This window comes from Peromyscus maniculatus, chromosome 7, assembly GCF_049852395.1.
Source record: "Peromyscus maniculatus bairdii isolate BWxNUB_F1_BW_parent chromosome 7, HU_Pman_BW_mat_3.1, whole genome shotgun sequence".
Lineage (NCBI taxonomy): Eukaryota > Metazoa > Chordata > Mammalia > Rodentia > Cricetidae > Peromyscus > Peromyscus maniculatus.
Genome location: NC_134858.1, coordinates 116976832 through 116989926, shown reverse-complemented (window position 1 = coordinate 116989926; position 13095 = coordinate 116976832). Strand labels below are relative to the sequence as shown.

Sequence of the window (13095 nt, the reverse complement as noted above, 5' to 3'; positions counted from 1 at the left end):
TTTAGATTTATTTATTATGTACACAGAAGAGGGCTCCAGATCTTATTACAGATGGTTGTGAGCCATCATGTGGGTGCTGGGAATTGAACTCAGGACCTCTGGAAGAGCAGTCGGTGCTCTTAACCTCTGAGCCATCTCTCCAGCCCTTTTTTTTTTTTTTGAGACAGGGTCTCTATGTAGTCCTGGCTGTCCCAGAATGGGCTCTGTAGACCAGGCTGGTCTCACAGAGATTTTCCTACCTCAGCCTCCTGTGTTCTGGGATTAAAGGTGTGTGCCACTACACTTGGCTAAAAGTTACCAGTTAAAATGTCTACTTGATTAAAAAAAATTTTTTAAAGATTTATTTATTTATTATGTATACAGCATATGTGACTGCAGGCCAGAAGAGGGCACCAGCTCTCATTACAGATGGCTGTGAGCCACCATGTGGTTGCTGGGAATTGAACTCATGACCTCTGGAAGAGCAGTCAGTGCTCTTAACCTCTGAGCCATCTCTCCAACCCCGATTAAAATTTTTTGCATTTAGTATATTTTGTAATCACCACTAAGAGAAAGAACAAACCTACCTTATGATGTAGTTACTTCCACTCCTCATTCTCAACTCCTGCCAACCACTATTGTCTCTGAATTTGCATGTTCTGAACATTTTCTATAAAGGAAATCTGACAATATGGGCCTTTGACGCTGGACTTCCCTCACTCAGCCTCTTCTTTAGTGTGTGTCAGTGGTCATTTCTTGACTCGTGGCTCATCACTCCAGCCTTCCCTTCTCTTACCTTGACTGAGGAACTGACGCCTCCCTCTTTCACTTCTGTAGGTCCTTTTCATTACATTGAACGCATCCAGATAATTCAGAACAATCTTCCCATCTTAAGCTTTTTACTTTCCTTTTTTATGTTTTTGGGACTGGTCTCATGTAGTGAGACCTGGGACTGACTCTGGAGCCCAGTGTGACCTTAGACTCTTACTTAGTCTTTTTCTTCTGCTCCTTGAGTGCTGGGGTTACAGTTGTGTACCACCATGTTTAGCTTTAGATTTTTTTTTTTTTTTTTTTTTTGGTTTTTCGAGACAGGGTTTCTCTGTGTAGCTTTGCGCCTTTCCTGGAACTCACTTGGTAGCCCAGGCTGGCCTCGAACTCACAGAGATCCGCCTGCCTCTGCCTCCCGAGTGCTGGGATTAAAGGCGTGCGCCACCACCGCCCGGCTTAGATTTTTAACTTGACAATATCTAACAAGTATTTTTATTTGATGTGTGGATGTTTCGCCTGCATGTATGTCTGTTCACAGTTGGTACCCATGGAGGCCAGAAGAGGGCTTTGGATCCCTTGGAACTGGAGTTAGAGTTGGTTGTGAGCCAATTACCAAATGTGTGCTGGAAACTCCAAGAGTAGCAAGTGCTTTTAACCAAGGAGCCATCTCTCCAGCTCTCAAGTGTAGATTTTGTTCTTTTTGCTACATCAGGTGATATGTTTGTAGGTTTTTGAGATAGAACGTATATGTCTTGGGGATGGGAGCATTATTTTATGTACTGTGTGTAGTATAGATTCTTCACTGTTAACTCCACTGCTCCCTAAGGCTTTTTCCTCAGAGTGTTTTCTTTGTTGTTTAGATAAGTTATTTAGCTTGTCTTTAAGTTCACAGATTTTATCCTGTGTGATCTGTACATCATTGAGTGCCCAGCAAATGCTTTTTCTCAGTCAGTATACATCTTATTTATATAATTCCATTTGGTACTTTAAAAATAACTTCTGGGTATACATTTCGTTGTCTTTTTTTCTTCACATTAAGAAAAAAGATGTTTTTGGTGAGCCAAACAAATCTTTGTAGATAAATTCGTAGTGTGACCAATTTAGCCACTGCTGTTAGTCTCCTTCAGACAAGTACCAGGACTGAAAGAAGCAGAACCTGGTGCTGAGAACAGACTGTGTTGGCAGAGCTTGTCTGTGCTCAGAAGTCACACGGCCTGTGCCCAGTCTCTAGCACAACCCTAACCCTGTGTGCGCACGCTTGTGTGAGTGTATGCACACGCACACTGTACCATAGTGCCGTGTAGAGGTCAGAGGACAGCCTCCAGGAGTCACTTCTCTCCATCATGTGAGTCCTGTGGTTGGAACTCAGGTTTTCAGGCTTGGCAGCAAGCATCTTTACCAGCTGAGCCTGCCTCCCATCCCAGTTTCTTCATTGAGAATGTATTTTATTTTTTGACATTCTCTTGTAACCCAGGATGATCTCCAACTTGTCATGTAGTCACACATGACTTTAAACTGACCCTCTTGCCTCTACTTCCTAAGTGCTGGGATTACAGGTATTCCATACGTCATTTTGATTGCATCCTAGACATTTGGGTTGTTATGTTGGTAGACCTTGTTCTTATTTTCCTCTTGTATTCCAGCAAGCAGTTGCTCTATTTATGTTTAGTGTATAGTTTTCTGTCCTACTTTTGGGAGTTGTAATTTAGCTTTGGTAATTTAGTTTTCAGGGGTCTTGTAATATTGCTCTGGCACCACTGTGCCAGGATCTGTCCAGGCCCTCTGTACTGCTAACGGCTGGTTGGCTTGGCATTGCCATAGATGTGGACAGGGTTAAACTGCCTGCCACCGTTGAAGGTGTGAAGTAGAGGACCGTGTTCATGCTGCTGCCGGAGTCATTTGGGCCAGTCCTGTCCTGGATGAGGACTGCGGAATACTTTGACTTTCTAGATCTGTGCTGAGCTGCCCTTTTCACAGATCTTTAGCCAGAGGGCAGGCTTTTCTAGTTTGTTGGCTTGTCTGTGCATCTATCTATCCTTATTTTCTTGGTGACTCTGAAGTGCAGACCTCCTTGTTGTCCAGCCTGAAACATGGGAGAGAAAAGGGAAATTCATTGAACTCACCACGGGTTTTCCTAGCTCCAGGGTCTCTAGCTGGTACCTCCTTTCTATACCTTCCAAAGCCCTTTTGTGATCATTTTTCAGTTGTTTTTATGGTATTTAGTTGTATTTGGAGAACAGGGAGTATGGACCTATGCTATCATTACTTTAGAACTGGAATCCTAACAATTTTCAATTTTCAATTTTTTTTTGTTTTTGTTTTTTTGGTTTTTCGAGACAGGGTTTCTCTGTGTAGCTTTGCGCCTTTCCTGGATCTTGCTCTGTAGACCAGGCTGGCCTCGAACTCACAAAGATCCTCCAGTCTCTGCCTCCCAAGTGCTGGGATTAAAGGCGTGCGCCACCACCGCCCGGCCAATTTTCAAATTTTTTTTACACTCTTATTTATTAGCTATAGACTTGAAATAGCTGAGGGTGGTTTTTGTTTTTTAATTCTCAATTACATTTTCATTATATTGTGTGCGTGTGTATGTGTGGAGGTCAGAGGACATCTTTTTGGAATCACTTCTTTCCTTCTACCATGCAGGCATTGGGTTTGAACTCAGGCTGTGAGGCTTGCTGTCAGGTGGGAACCTTTACCTGCTGAGCCATCCTGCTGGCCCTGAGGTTCTTAAGGTTGTGTTCGCTAGCTCTCTAGGGCATGTCTCCTCATCTGTTGTCCACTGCGGGCCAAGACAGGCTTAGTCTTCACTGTTTAAATGAAACTGTGGTGATTCAAAATGCCATGCTTTATATGTGTATTATTTATTTATGTATTTGTTTTCAGGGAGTGGAGCAACTGCTGTGGTCCAAGCAGCGTATTGTGCCCCCAAAAAGGAGAAAGTGGCAATCAAACGGATAAACCTTGAGAAGTGTCAGACTAGCATGGATGAACTCCTGGTATGCATAGCTCATATTTCTTTCTTTCTTTTCTTTTTTTTGTTATTTTTATTATTTATTTTTATGTGCATTGGTGTTTGGCCTACATGTATGTCTGTGTGAAGGTGTCAGATTCCCTGGAACTAAAGTTACAGACAATTGTGAGCTGCCATGTGGGTGCTGGGAATTGAACCCGGGTCCTCTGGAAGAGTAGCCAGTGCTCCCCCCCCCCCCCATTCCCTGTGTAGTTTTGGTGCCTGTCCTGAATCTCGCTCTATATACCAGACTGGCCTCGAACTCACAGAGATCTACCTGGCTCTGCCTCCCAAGTGCTGGGATTAAAGGTGTGTGCCACCACCACCCAGCAAGTAACCAGTGCTCTTAACCGCTGAGCCTTCTCTCCAGCCCCATAGTTCATATTTCTTAAGTGGAGAGACATGCTCTTGTAGTTTATGTTAAAGGATGTTTTTAGTTTCTTTTGAAAAGGTGACTTAACTTATTTTCATTAATAAATGATTATTATAAAATTTATAAAATCAAAGTAAGTTGAAAAAATTACAATCTTATTTCTGAGGTTAACATTTGATACGTACTTTTTTTAGACTGAATATTTAACTTGATTAGCATTTTTGTGATTTTTCCTCTCTCTTTGTGTATTTCTGTTTACATTGAATGGCTAGTTGTACCGCTCTGTGTTTGCTCATGTAGGTTTAGTAAATATATGTGTAGTATCCATTTGAATACTGAATATTATTGAATATGTGTTCTAGTTTTATATGGCTGCTGTTTGTTCTTATTGATACAGTGGTAGTTACTTATTTCTCATCTCTATAAGTAACACCATGAATTTGTGATTCCTGGGTCAAGACTCTTTTACAAGATACTGGCCTTAGAGAAACATCAGTTGTATTATGCATACTGATGGAAGATAAGAGACAGAATGGACCCTCTACCTCTTTTTTATTTATTTTAAAACTTTTTTTTTTTTTTTTTTTTTTTGAGACAGGGTCTCACTATGTAGTCCTGGCTGCCCTGAAACACTCTACATAGATCAGGCTGGCCTCAGACTCTCAGACTCAAAGCACCTGAGTGCTGAGATTAAAGACATACACCACCATGCTAGTTTTAAATTTATTTTTAGAGTTTATGTTGGTGTGTGTGTACAGTGTACGTGTTTGTGGGTTTGCTAGTGCATATGTAGGCCGGAGTTGAGTGTTGGGTGTCTTCCTCAATTGCTTTCTACTGTATTTTTTGAGGTGAGCCTGAGTTTGCGAATTTGAGTTGATTGGCTAGCTGTCAAGCCCCAGAGTCCTCCTGCCTCTGTCTTCTATTACTGGGATTACAGGCATGTGTTATGTCAGGCTTTTATGCGTGTTCTGAGGATCGGACTTAGCTAGGAATAGAAGTGATAGAAGATGGTCTATGGGAAAATAAAAAATAAAAAAAGCAACCTCACAGGGATTATTTTGTATTTTTGTTGTATTTTGGATTAGCAGTATAGTTTAAAAATATAGCCTTGTGTTGTAGGCTGTATAGTGAGTTACAGGACAGCTAAGGCTATGTAGAGAAACCTTGTCTCAAAATACATAAATTAATAATAAAAAAAAGCCATGTAGTAAGTGCTTAGCAAGGAAAATTAGACAGCTTTAAAAGTCATATCTTTATTTCCTTGTTTGGTTTTTGAGACAGGGTTTCTCTTTATATAGCTCTGGCTGTCCTGGAACTATATATGTAGTCCAGGCTGGCCTTGAATTTACAGAGATCCACCTGCCTGTACCTCCTCAGTACTGGGATTAAAGGCATATGCCACTATGCCTGGCTCATTTAATATATTTTTTAAAATTTTTGTTATTATTTTGCAGAGTTAGCAATCAAATCTAGAGTTGTATGTATGCTAGGTAAATGCTGCTCTACTGAGTTACATTCTCAGTTCATTTAAAGTTTTAATGTTTTAAATCCTGGTGAGAGTTTTGTTTGTTTGTTTGTTTTTTTTTTTTTACTTAAGGATGAAATATAATAGCCCCTTTAGGGGCCTTTCTAAATAATACAGTATTTGAGAGCTATAATCTACCATGTTAGATGTCTTGATATTTTTATTTTATAATGATTTTTTCCCTAAGATTATTTGTAGTGGAGCGGGAGAGTTTGCTCGATGGTTATGAGCACTCGTTGCTCTTGTAGACAACCCACCCTGCACCCACATGGCAACTTACAACCAGATTTAACTCCAACAACCTCCACTAACACCAAGCATGCACACGGTGCTCATACATACATGTAGGCAAAATATCCATATGCATTAATAAAATAAACCTAAAAAGTATTTTTTTTTAAAGGTATATAGAGCTAGTGATAGAAAAGTCAGGAATGGACTGTAAAGGCATTACTGCTAAGCCTGATGACCTGAGATTAATCCTTAGGACCCACAGGGTGAAAATAAACAACCAGCTCCCAAAAATTGTCCTCCAAGGTGTGTCTGCATGCATACCATGGCAGCATGCATAGATGTATGCATGCATGCACTCACACATTCTCTCTCTCACTCAGTAAGTAAATACAATAAAACGATGATGAGAAAAGGCAGGGGTTAGGACTGAGATTCCCTGCCTGTCTAGAAGTTTTCCCATTGCTCCCCACCCCCACCCCCTGTAGTTATGGTGACAGGGAGTAAACTGCTGAGGTGCATCTGCAAACCTCCACTGTCCAAGAGGAACTGAGTTGCTGGTGGTGTCTGTACTGAATATTGGGGCATAATCGCAGTGAAAGAGAACATGGGAGTCACAGCTGCTAATAGGCAGCTGCTTACTTAGTTCTTTCTTTTCTTTCCTGTTTCCTGTGTTTTCAGAGGTTAAGGAGCCTAAAAACCCCTGTTGGTGACTTTATGGCTTGCAAAATATGTAGAGCAAGGTCTTTTTTATAAATCAATTCGCATTTAAGTAGAAAAGATGAAAAAAATAACATTTAACGAGTACTTCATGTATCATTTTTAAAGAATTTAAAAAACTTTCTATACCAAAGATATAAAGCATGTACATGAATAAATGAAAAGCTGTATAAATCACTGTAGAATTTCTTTCATTCAACAAATGTTTGAGGTGTACATGTGCCAGGCACAATGATAAAGGCAAAGAATCTCTTAGCTTTCATTAAGCTTACAGCTGTGTGTGTGTGTGTGTGTGTGTGTGTGTGTGTGTGTGTGTGTGTGTGTGTGTGTTGGGGTGTGTGCAGAAAATAACTAGGCAAAAAGTTCAGGAGCTAGAGAGGTGGCTCACTGGTTCTGAGCATTTGCTGCCCTTCAGAGGACCTGAGTTAAGTTGTTAGGATCCAAGTCAGGTGGCTCACAACTGCCTGTAACTTTAACAGCTCCAAGTCATCCATTGCCCTCTTCTGACCTTCATGGGTGCACAGGTGCACACTTACCCCAAATAAGAATAATTAAGAAAATAGAGTAAGTTCTATTTTAAGCACATACGTGCACACACACTGGAGATTGAACTAAGGACCTAGCACATGCTAGGCAAGTACTCCATTACTAAGGTTATAGTTCCATGATGACTGGGAAAATAGGATTTAATAACTGCTTTTATGAGGTAGAGTTTTTATGTAGCCCAGAGTGGCCTTATAAACTAGGGTGGGAGGACTGATTCAGTGGTTAAGTGCTCTGGCTGCTCTTTCAGAGGACCCAGGTTCAACTCTTCCCTCGGCCCACATGGTGGCTCACAACCACTCACAACTCCACTTTCAGGGGGTCTGATACCCTCTTCTGACCTCCATAGGCACCAGGCATACATATGGTGTACAGACATACATTCAGGCAAAATACAAAATACACATAAAATAAAATCAATAAGTATAGATTTAAAAACCCTCGATGTAGCCGAATCTGTCCTTAGACTCTTTTATTCCTCTCGCCTTCCCTCCCAGGTGCTAGGATTGCGTGCATGTGCCATCCCATGTGGGAACCTGGTTCTAAGTCCTGGCCTTCATGTAGCCCTCAGTCTAGCAGAGCCAGACAAGTAAGCTCATATGTACTGTGTAGTGTTTACGTGCTGTCACGGGAGAAGGTGCACAAGGTGCTTGGAAAGTTAAGGGGCTCTTGGACTTCCAGTCTAAGGCCTCTCCCATCTGGAAAAATACAGTTGTTAAATACAGGAGGAGGAGCAGCAGCAGCCCCTGACGAACCTGGATGCTTTGGGAAAATATGACAAAAAAATACACTGAAATCGGATTGCTAAGTTAAGATGCTGTGGGAATATATGTGGTGCAGAGGGAACTGTAGGGTTCAAGGTCCAGAGATAGAAGCGTTAAGTTGTTTTGTGTGGCTACATCTTAGGAGTGGGGTCAGAAGGGACAGGGATAAGACCAGAGGGTCCCTGCTTTCACTCAGGGTCTCTCAAACCTTTGAATTGTCCCTTGTTAGTTTACATTTTATAAATCGAGATAGAGTCAGGCTTTGGCACAGGTCTCACTGCTCTGGTTTAGTTGATAACTTTGTACCATTTCAGGTCACTTCTCTCTGATGTGAGAATTGTTAATAATTTCACAAAAATTAGGTGAACTGATATTTTACTAAGACAAAACAACCCCCCACAGACAGACAGACAGACAAAAACATTTACCTTCTGTTTATTAGTAATTATTCTCTGTTGGCCAGATTTCCCAAGATAGTTATTCAAGGATACCTTGAAGTAAAACTGTGTGTCCCAATGGAGGCCTCCGAGGCACTATGCCAGGATGTGCTAAACAGTGCATGTTTTCTGTTTCAGAGATTACTAACACAGTGTCTAGGAGGAGTCCAGTTAGAGTCAGAGTTGACTGACGGAAACTACATGGTTTTCTGGTTGATTTCCCCCCCCCCCCCCTTTAATCTGTGTAGCCCTGACTGTCTGTCCTGGAACTTGCTCTGTAGACCAGGTTGTCCTGGAACTCACAGAGATCCGCCTGCCTCTGCCTCCTGAGTGCTGGGTTTACAGGCCTGGTTTAGTCTTTTTAGATGGGATCTTGCCTGTGTATCCTGATCTCAGCCTTCCTTCCTCTCAAGTGCCAGGATTAGAGGTATATGCAGCCTGGCCTGTAGCCATTCATGAAGAGATTAGTACCTTGGAAATCTCAGAGAAGACTGTAACATAGTCCTGGGATAACTAAATCTGGATTTGCTAATTTATAGGTGTTGCTTTAAGCTGGAATTTAATAAGTGACTATGTATTTTCTTCTTTGTAGAAAGAAATTCAAGCCATGAGTCAATGCCATCATCCTAATATTGTGTCCTACTACACGTCTTTTGTGGTAAAAGATGAGCTGTGGCTAGTCATGAAGCTGCTAAGTGGAGGTGAGTACATATATACTACAGTGGAATGCCAAGTTCTGTGGGTTAAAAATTTAATAAAAATTCCCCAGCACTCAGAGCAAAGGCAGGCAGATCTTTGAGTTCAAGGACAGCCTCGTGTACAGATCAAGTTCCAGGCTGGCCAGAGTTACACAGTGAGATCTTGTCTAAAAATAAATAAATAAAAAAATCTTCTTATCCTGATAGGGTTTTGTTGACATTTTACATTGGAGGATACTGAGAATGTAGTTGAAATAAAACATGCTAGTGTGTCGCTTCGGTAGGTTTCACACATTCTGTTTGACTGTTGTACCTCCAGCACCTCTCTTGATTGCAGTATAGCTTCCTTCCCCTTCCTTCCAGGACATCAGCTGATTGAAAAGTTTTGTCTGTTTATCTAGATTTATTAGATTCTTCCTTTTTGATGTGACGCCGAATCTGTATGTCTGTTTTTAGCATACTGAGCATTAGATTAAAAATTCAGCGTGATGGAATTTAGGCTAAATATTTTTAGGTCTATCACGTTGCACATTCCATATTGTATCACATCAGAAAGGTTTCCTATCTGAACATTCGTTTATTAGTAATGTTTGTTTTGTTTGTTTAAGATTGTGACAACCCAGGTCTCTCTATAAAAAGGATTTTCCCTTGTAGCTAGCAGGTAATCTGTGAGATGAAACTTTGCCACTATTATTCTAGGTCCCCACAGGTCTTATATTTTATATATTTTAGCATTTAGTCCTTGTTTAAATCAGCCAATCCATTAGAAGTTATTTTTTTATTATTGCATTGTTTCTTTTGTTTTTTGTTTATCGAGACGGGATTTCTCTGTGTAGCCCTGGTTGTCACCATTTCTTTTGTAAATATAAACGTGAGTGTGTGTGTGTGTGTATTTTAAGAGGAACCTTGCCTTATTAACTGGGGCTCTTTAATCTGCACTGTCGTTCCCATTAAAAAGGCAGAATAAAAAGATTGAGGGCAGGTGAGATGGCTCATGGCCTGCTTGGCTCTGGGAGCTGCAAAGGTGTGATGGAGGCCTGATCCACAAGGCTGTCTTCTGAGCACGTGTGCACTAGAGTGTTCATGCCTGCCCCAGTTACAAATAAACATTGAATGTATTGAAAGAAGTGGTTGTTGGCCTGGAGAGAGATGACTTAGTAGTTAAGAAAACTTGTTCTTGCAGAGGACTGATTTCCAGTTGCAGCACCCACATGGTGGCTTACAACTATCCATAACTCCATTCCCCAGGATCTGATGCTTTTGGACCTCTGGGGGTACCGGGTACACATGTGGTGGTGGTGCGCGCGCGCGCGTGCGTGTGTGTGATGGATTGTTGAGGTGAATATGTTGGCTCATGCCTGTAATCCCCCAGCACATGGGAGGCTGAGGCAGAAATATTTCAAGTTTGGGGTCAGCGTAGACTATATATAGCTGGTTCCTTGCAATTTTGAGTCTAGATTTTTTTTCCTGTGTGTGTGTGCACGCGCACGTGCTTGTGTGTTCATATGTGCATTCACCTGTGCCCGTGCACAGGCACATTTGTTTTTGTGTGTTTGTGTTCATTTGTGTGCAGTTGTGTGCTTGTGTAGGCAAGAAGACTAATTTTTATTCCTTAGGTGCCCCCCACCCTCCTTGGTTTGAGACAGGGTCTTTCACTGCCCAAGTGGTCTAAGCTGGCTGACCAGCAAACCCTATGGGCTGCCTCTCTTCACCTACCCAGTACTGGGATTATGAGGTCGAGTTACCACTTCCAGCCTTTTTTTCCCAAGTGGGTGCTGGGAATTGACTCAGGCCTGGTGCTTGGTGTTTACTGGCTGAGCTATTTCCCCAGCTGTATTCGGAGTTCCTCAGGCTCACGGTTGCGTTCTTTCTCCCCAGGTCTAGAGTCAGTTGATATCTCACTGGAGACTGGTGTTATAAAGCAGAACTTTGACACTTGAAGTGTCCAGTACCATGGCCTCAGTGATTTTAGAACTTGGAAATACTGTATGTTACAAGTAAATCATAATTTCACATTAGTATTTCCTGTTTGAACAAAATATAAATTTATAAAGCTATTTTAACATTATACTTGAATCTCTTCTCTTGCACAGAAAATTTTTTTTCTTGTAACATTACATGGACATTTGGCATGTGTAGATTGAACATTTTTTTGTTTTTGCTTTTCAAGACAGGGTTTCTCTGTGTGGACCTGCTTGTCCTGGAACTTGCTCTGTAGACCAGGCTGGCTTTGAACTCACAGAGATCCACTTACCTCTGCCTTCTGAGTGCTGGGATTAAAATTGTACACCACCACTGCTCAGCTTATTGAACATTTTTTTAATGGTTATCTGAAGACACTTGCTATAAATAGTGATACATCTTTTTTTTTTTTTAAACCCCTTTTTAGTAAAGCTTCAGTTTGAATGTGTTGCAAGTCTGGTAGGACTTGTGAGTGATGGAGCCTCTTGGTCTCCCCATTCTATGTTGCTTGGTTTCTGTGTGCATTTGTTTTTTGTAAGGGAGTTTGTTTTTTTTTCCATCTTACAGTGTATAGTTACAGAAGCAAGAATCCACATTTTTAGTTTTCAGTTTTGGTATAGTATTTCACTTCATACTTCCTTAGGGAGACATAGGCTTAGAATAAAATCCACCTTTCTCTTCAGCAATTGCTTGTCACTAGAAAAGCTTCAGCTCTGAACCTTTCTACGTGTTTGCTGAGAATGCCATCCTGCATTCCAGGATGAATGGATTGATGAGGTGACACAAGATCACAGAAGTGAAGCACCTGCCACTGTGCTTTCATGCAGAAGTGCACAGGAGAGCTTTTCATGTTTTGAAAAAAATTTCATGGTGAATGGGAATGTCTACTTAATTCTCTCATCCCTCCCTGTGCTCACCCACCCTTTCTGCAGCTTTTCTGCACATTGACTGTCTTGTTAAAGGACTCCTGTTTCTCTGTCCATGATCCTAATCATGGACAGGCAGGACATGAGAAAGGTGGTTTTTTTTTTTTTTTAACTTGCTCTTTTTCTCTCCTGGTCTCAGGTTTCCTGAGTCAGTTTTTGATTTTTCCCTCTTAGCACTAGGATACTTTAAAATATGTCCTAGTCATAATCCTCATGTAATTGTGTATATTTTTATAAGTCAGCATCTTAATATACCTATTTTTAAATTTTTTCTAAATTTATTTATTTTTATGTATATGAGTGCTCTATCTGCACGTATGCCTTTATGCCAGAAGAGGGCATCAGATCCCACTATAGGTGGTTGTGAGCCACCATGTGGTTGCTGGGAATTGAACTCAGGACCTCTGTAAGAACAGCCAGTGCTCTTAACCACTGAGCCATCTCTCCAGCCCCTAAATATCTGTTTTTAAATATTAAAAGTTTGTGTTTTTTAGAAAGGTGAAATCTAAATCTGCTGGGCTGTGGTGGTGCCTTTCATCCCAGTTCGAGGCCAGCCTGGTCTACAGAATGATTTCCAGGACAGGCTCCAGAACTACAGAGAACCCCTGTCTCGGGGGAAAAAAAAGGTGGTAGCAGTGCTGGAGAGATGGCTCAGCAGTTAAGAGAACTGGGTGTTCTTCTACAGGACCCGGGTACCAGAGGACCCAGGTTCAATTCCCAGCACCCACATGATTGCTAACAACCTCTGTAACTGCAGTTCCAGGAGATCTGATGTCCTTTCCTGGTTTCTATGGGCATTTACCTAGTATACAGACATACTTGCAGGCAAAACACCCATATATATATAAAATAAAAATGAGTAAAATAAAAAAGGTGAAATATTCCTTTTCCTATTATAGAATAAACCTTTAAACTAAATAGATATATTAAGCAATATTTAGAAAACAAAACAAATTAGAACTAAATCATCATATGTGTGTGTGTGTGTGTGTGTGTGTGTGTGTGTGTGTGTGTGTGTAAACATATGTATATTTACATTAAAAAATTTTATTCTGGGGTTGGAGAGATGGCTCAATGGTTAAGAGCACTGACTGCTCTTCCAGAGGTCCTGAGTTCAATTCCCAGTAACCACATGGTGGCTCACAACCTGTAATGAGAT

The 13095-nt window shown here is 41.2% G+C and overlaps 1 protein-coding gene across 3 annotated transcripts in view; it reads left to right on the top strand.

The window, feature by feature from the left end:
• Positions 1-13095, top strand: part of Oxsr1 (oxidative stress responsive kinase 1) — a 92696-nt gene that overhangs the window by 26220 nt on the left and 53381 nt on the right. The window contains exons 1-3 of one of the 3 annotated variants that reach the window (XM_042282035.2): positions 3631-3743; positions 7647-7738; positions 8943-9051. In XM_042282035.2, the coding sequence (XP_042137969.1) occupies positions 7664-7738; positions 8943-9051 (184 nt within the window). In that variant the 5' untranslated portion in view covers positions 3631-3743; positions 7647-7663. Of the gene's footprint in view, positions 1-3630; positions 3744-7646; positions 7739-8942; positions 9052-13095 lie in introns of those variants that run through there. The other 2 variants (XM_042282034.2, XM_076577332.1) reach the window with 2 other exon arrangements.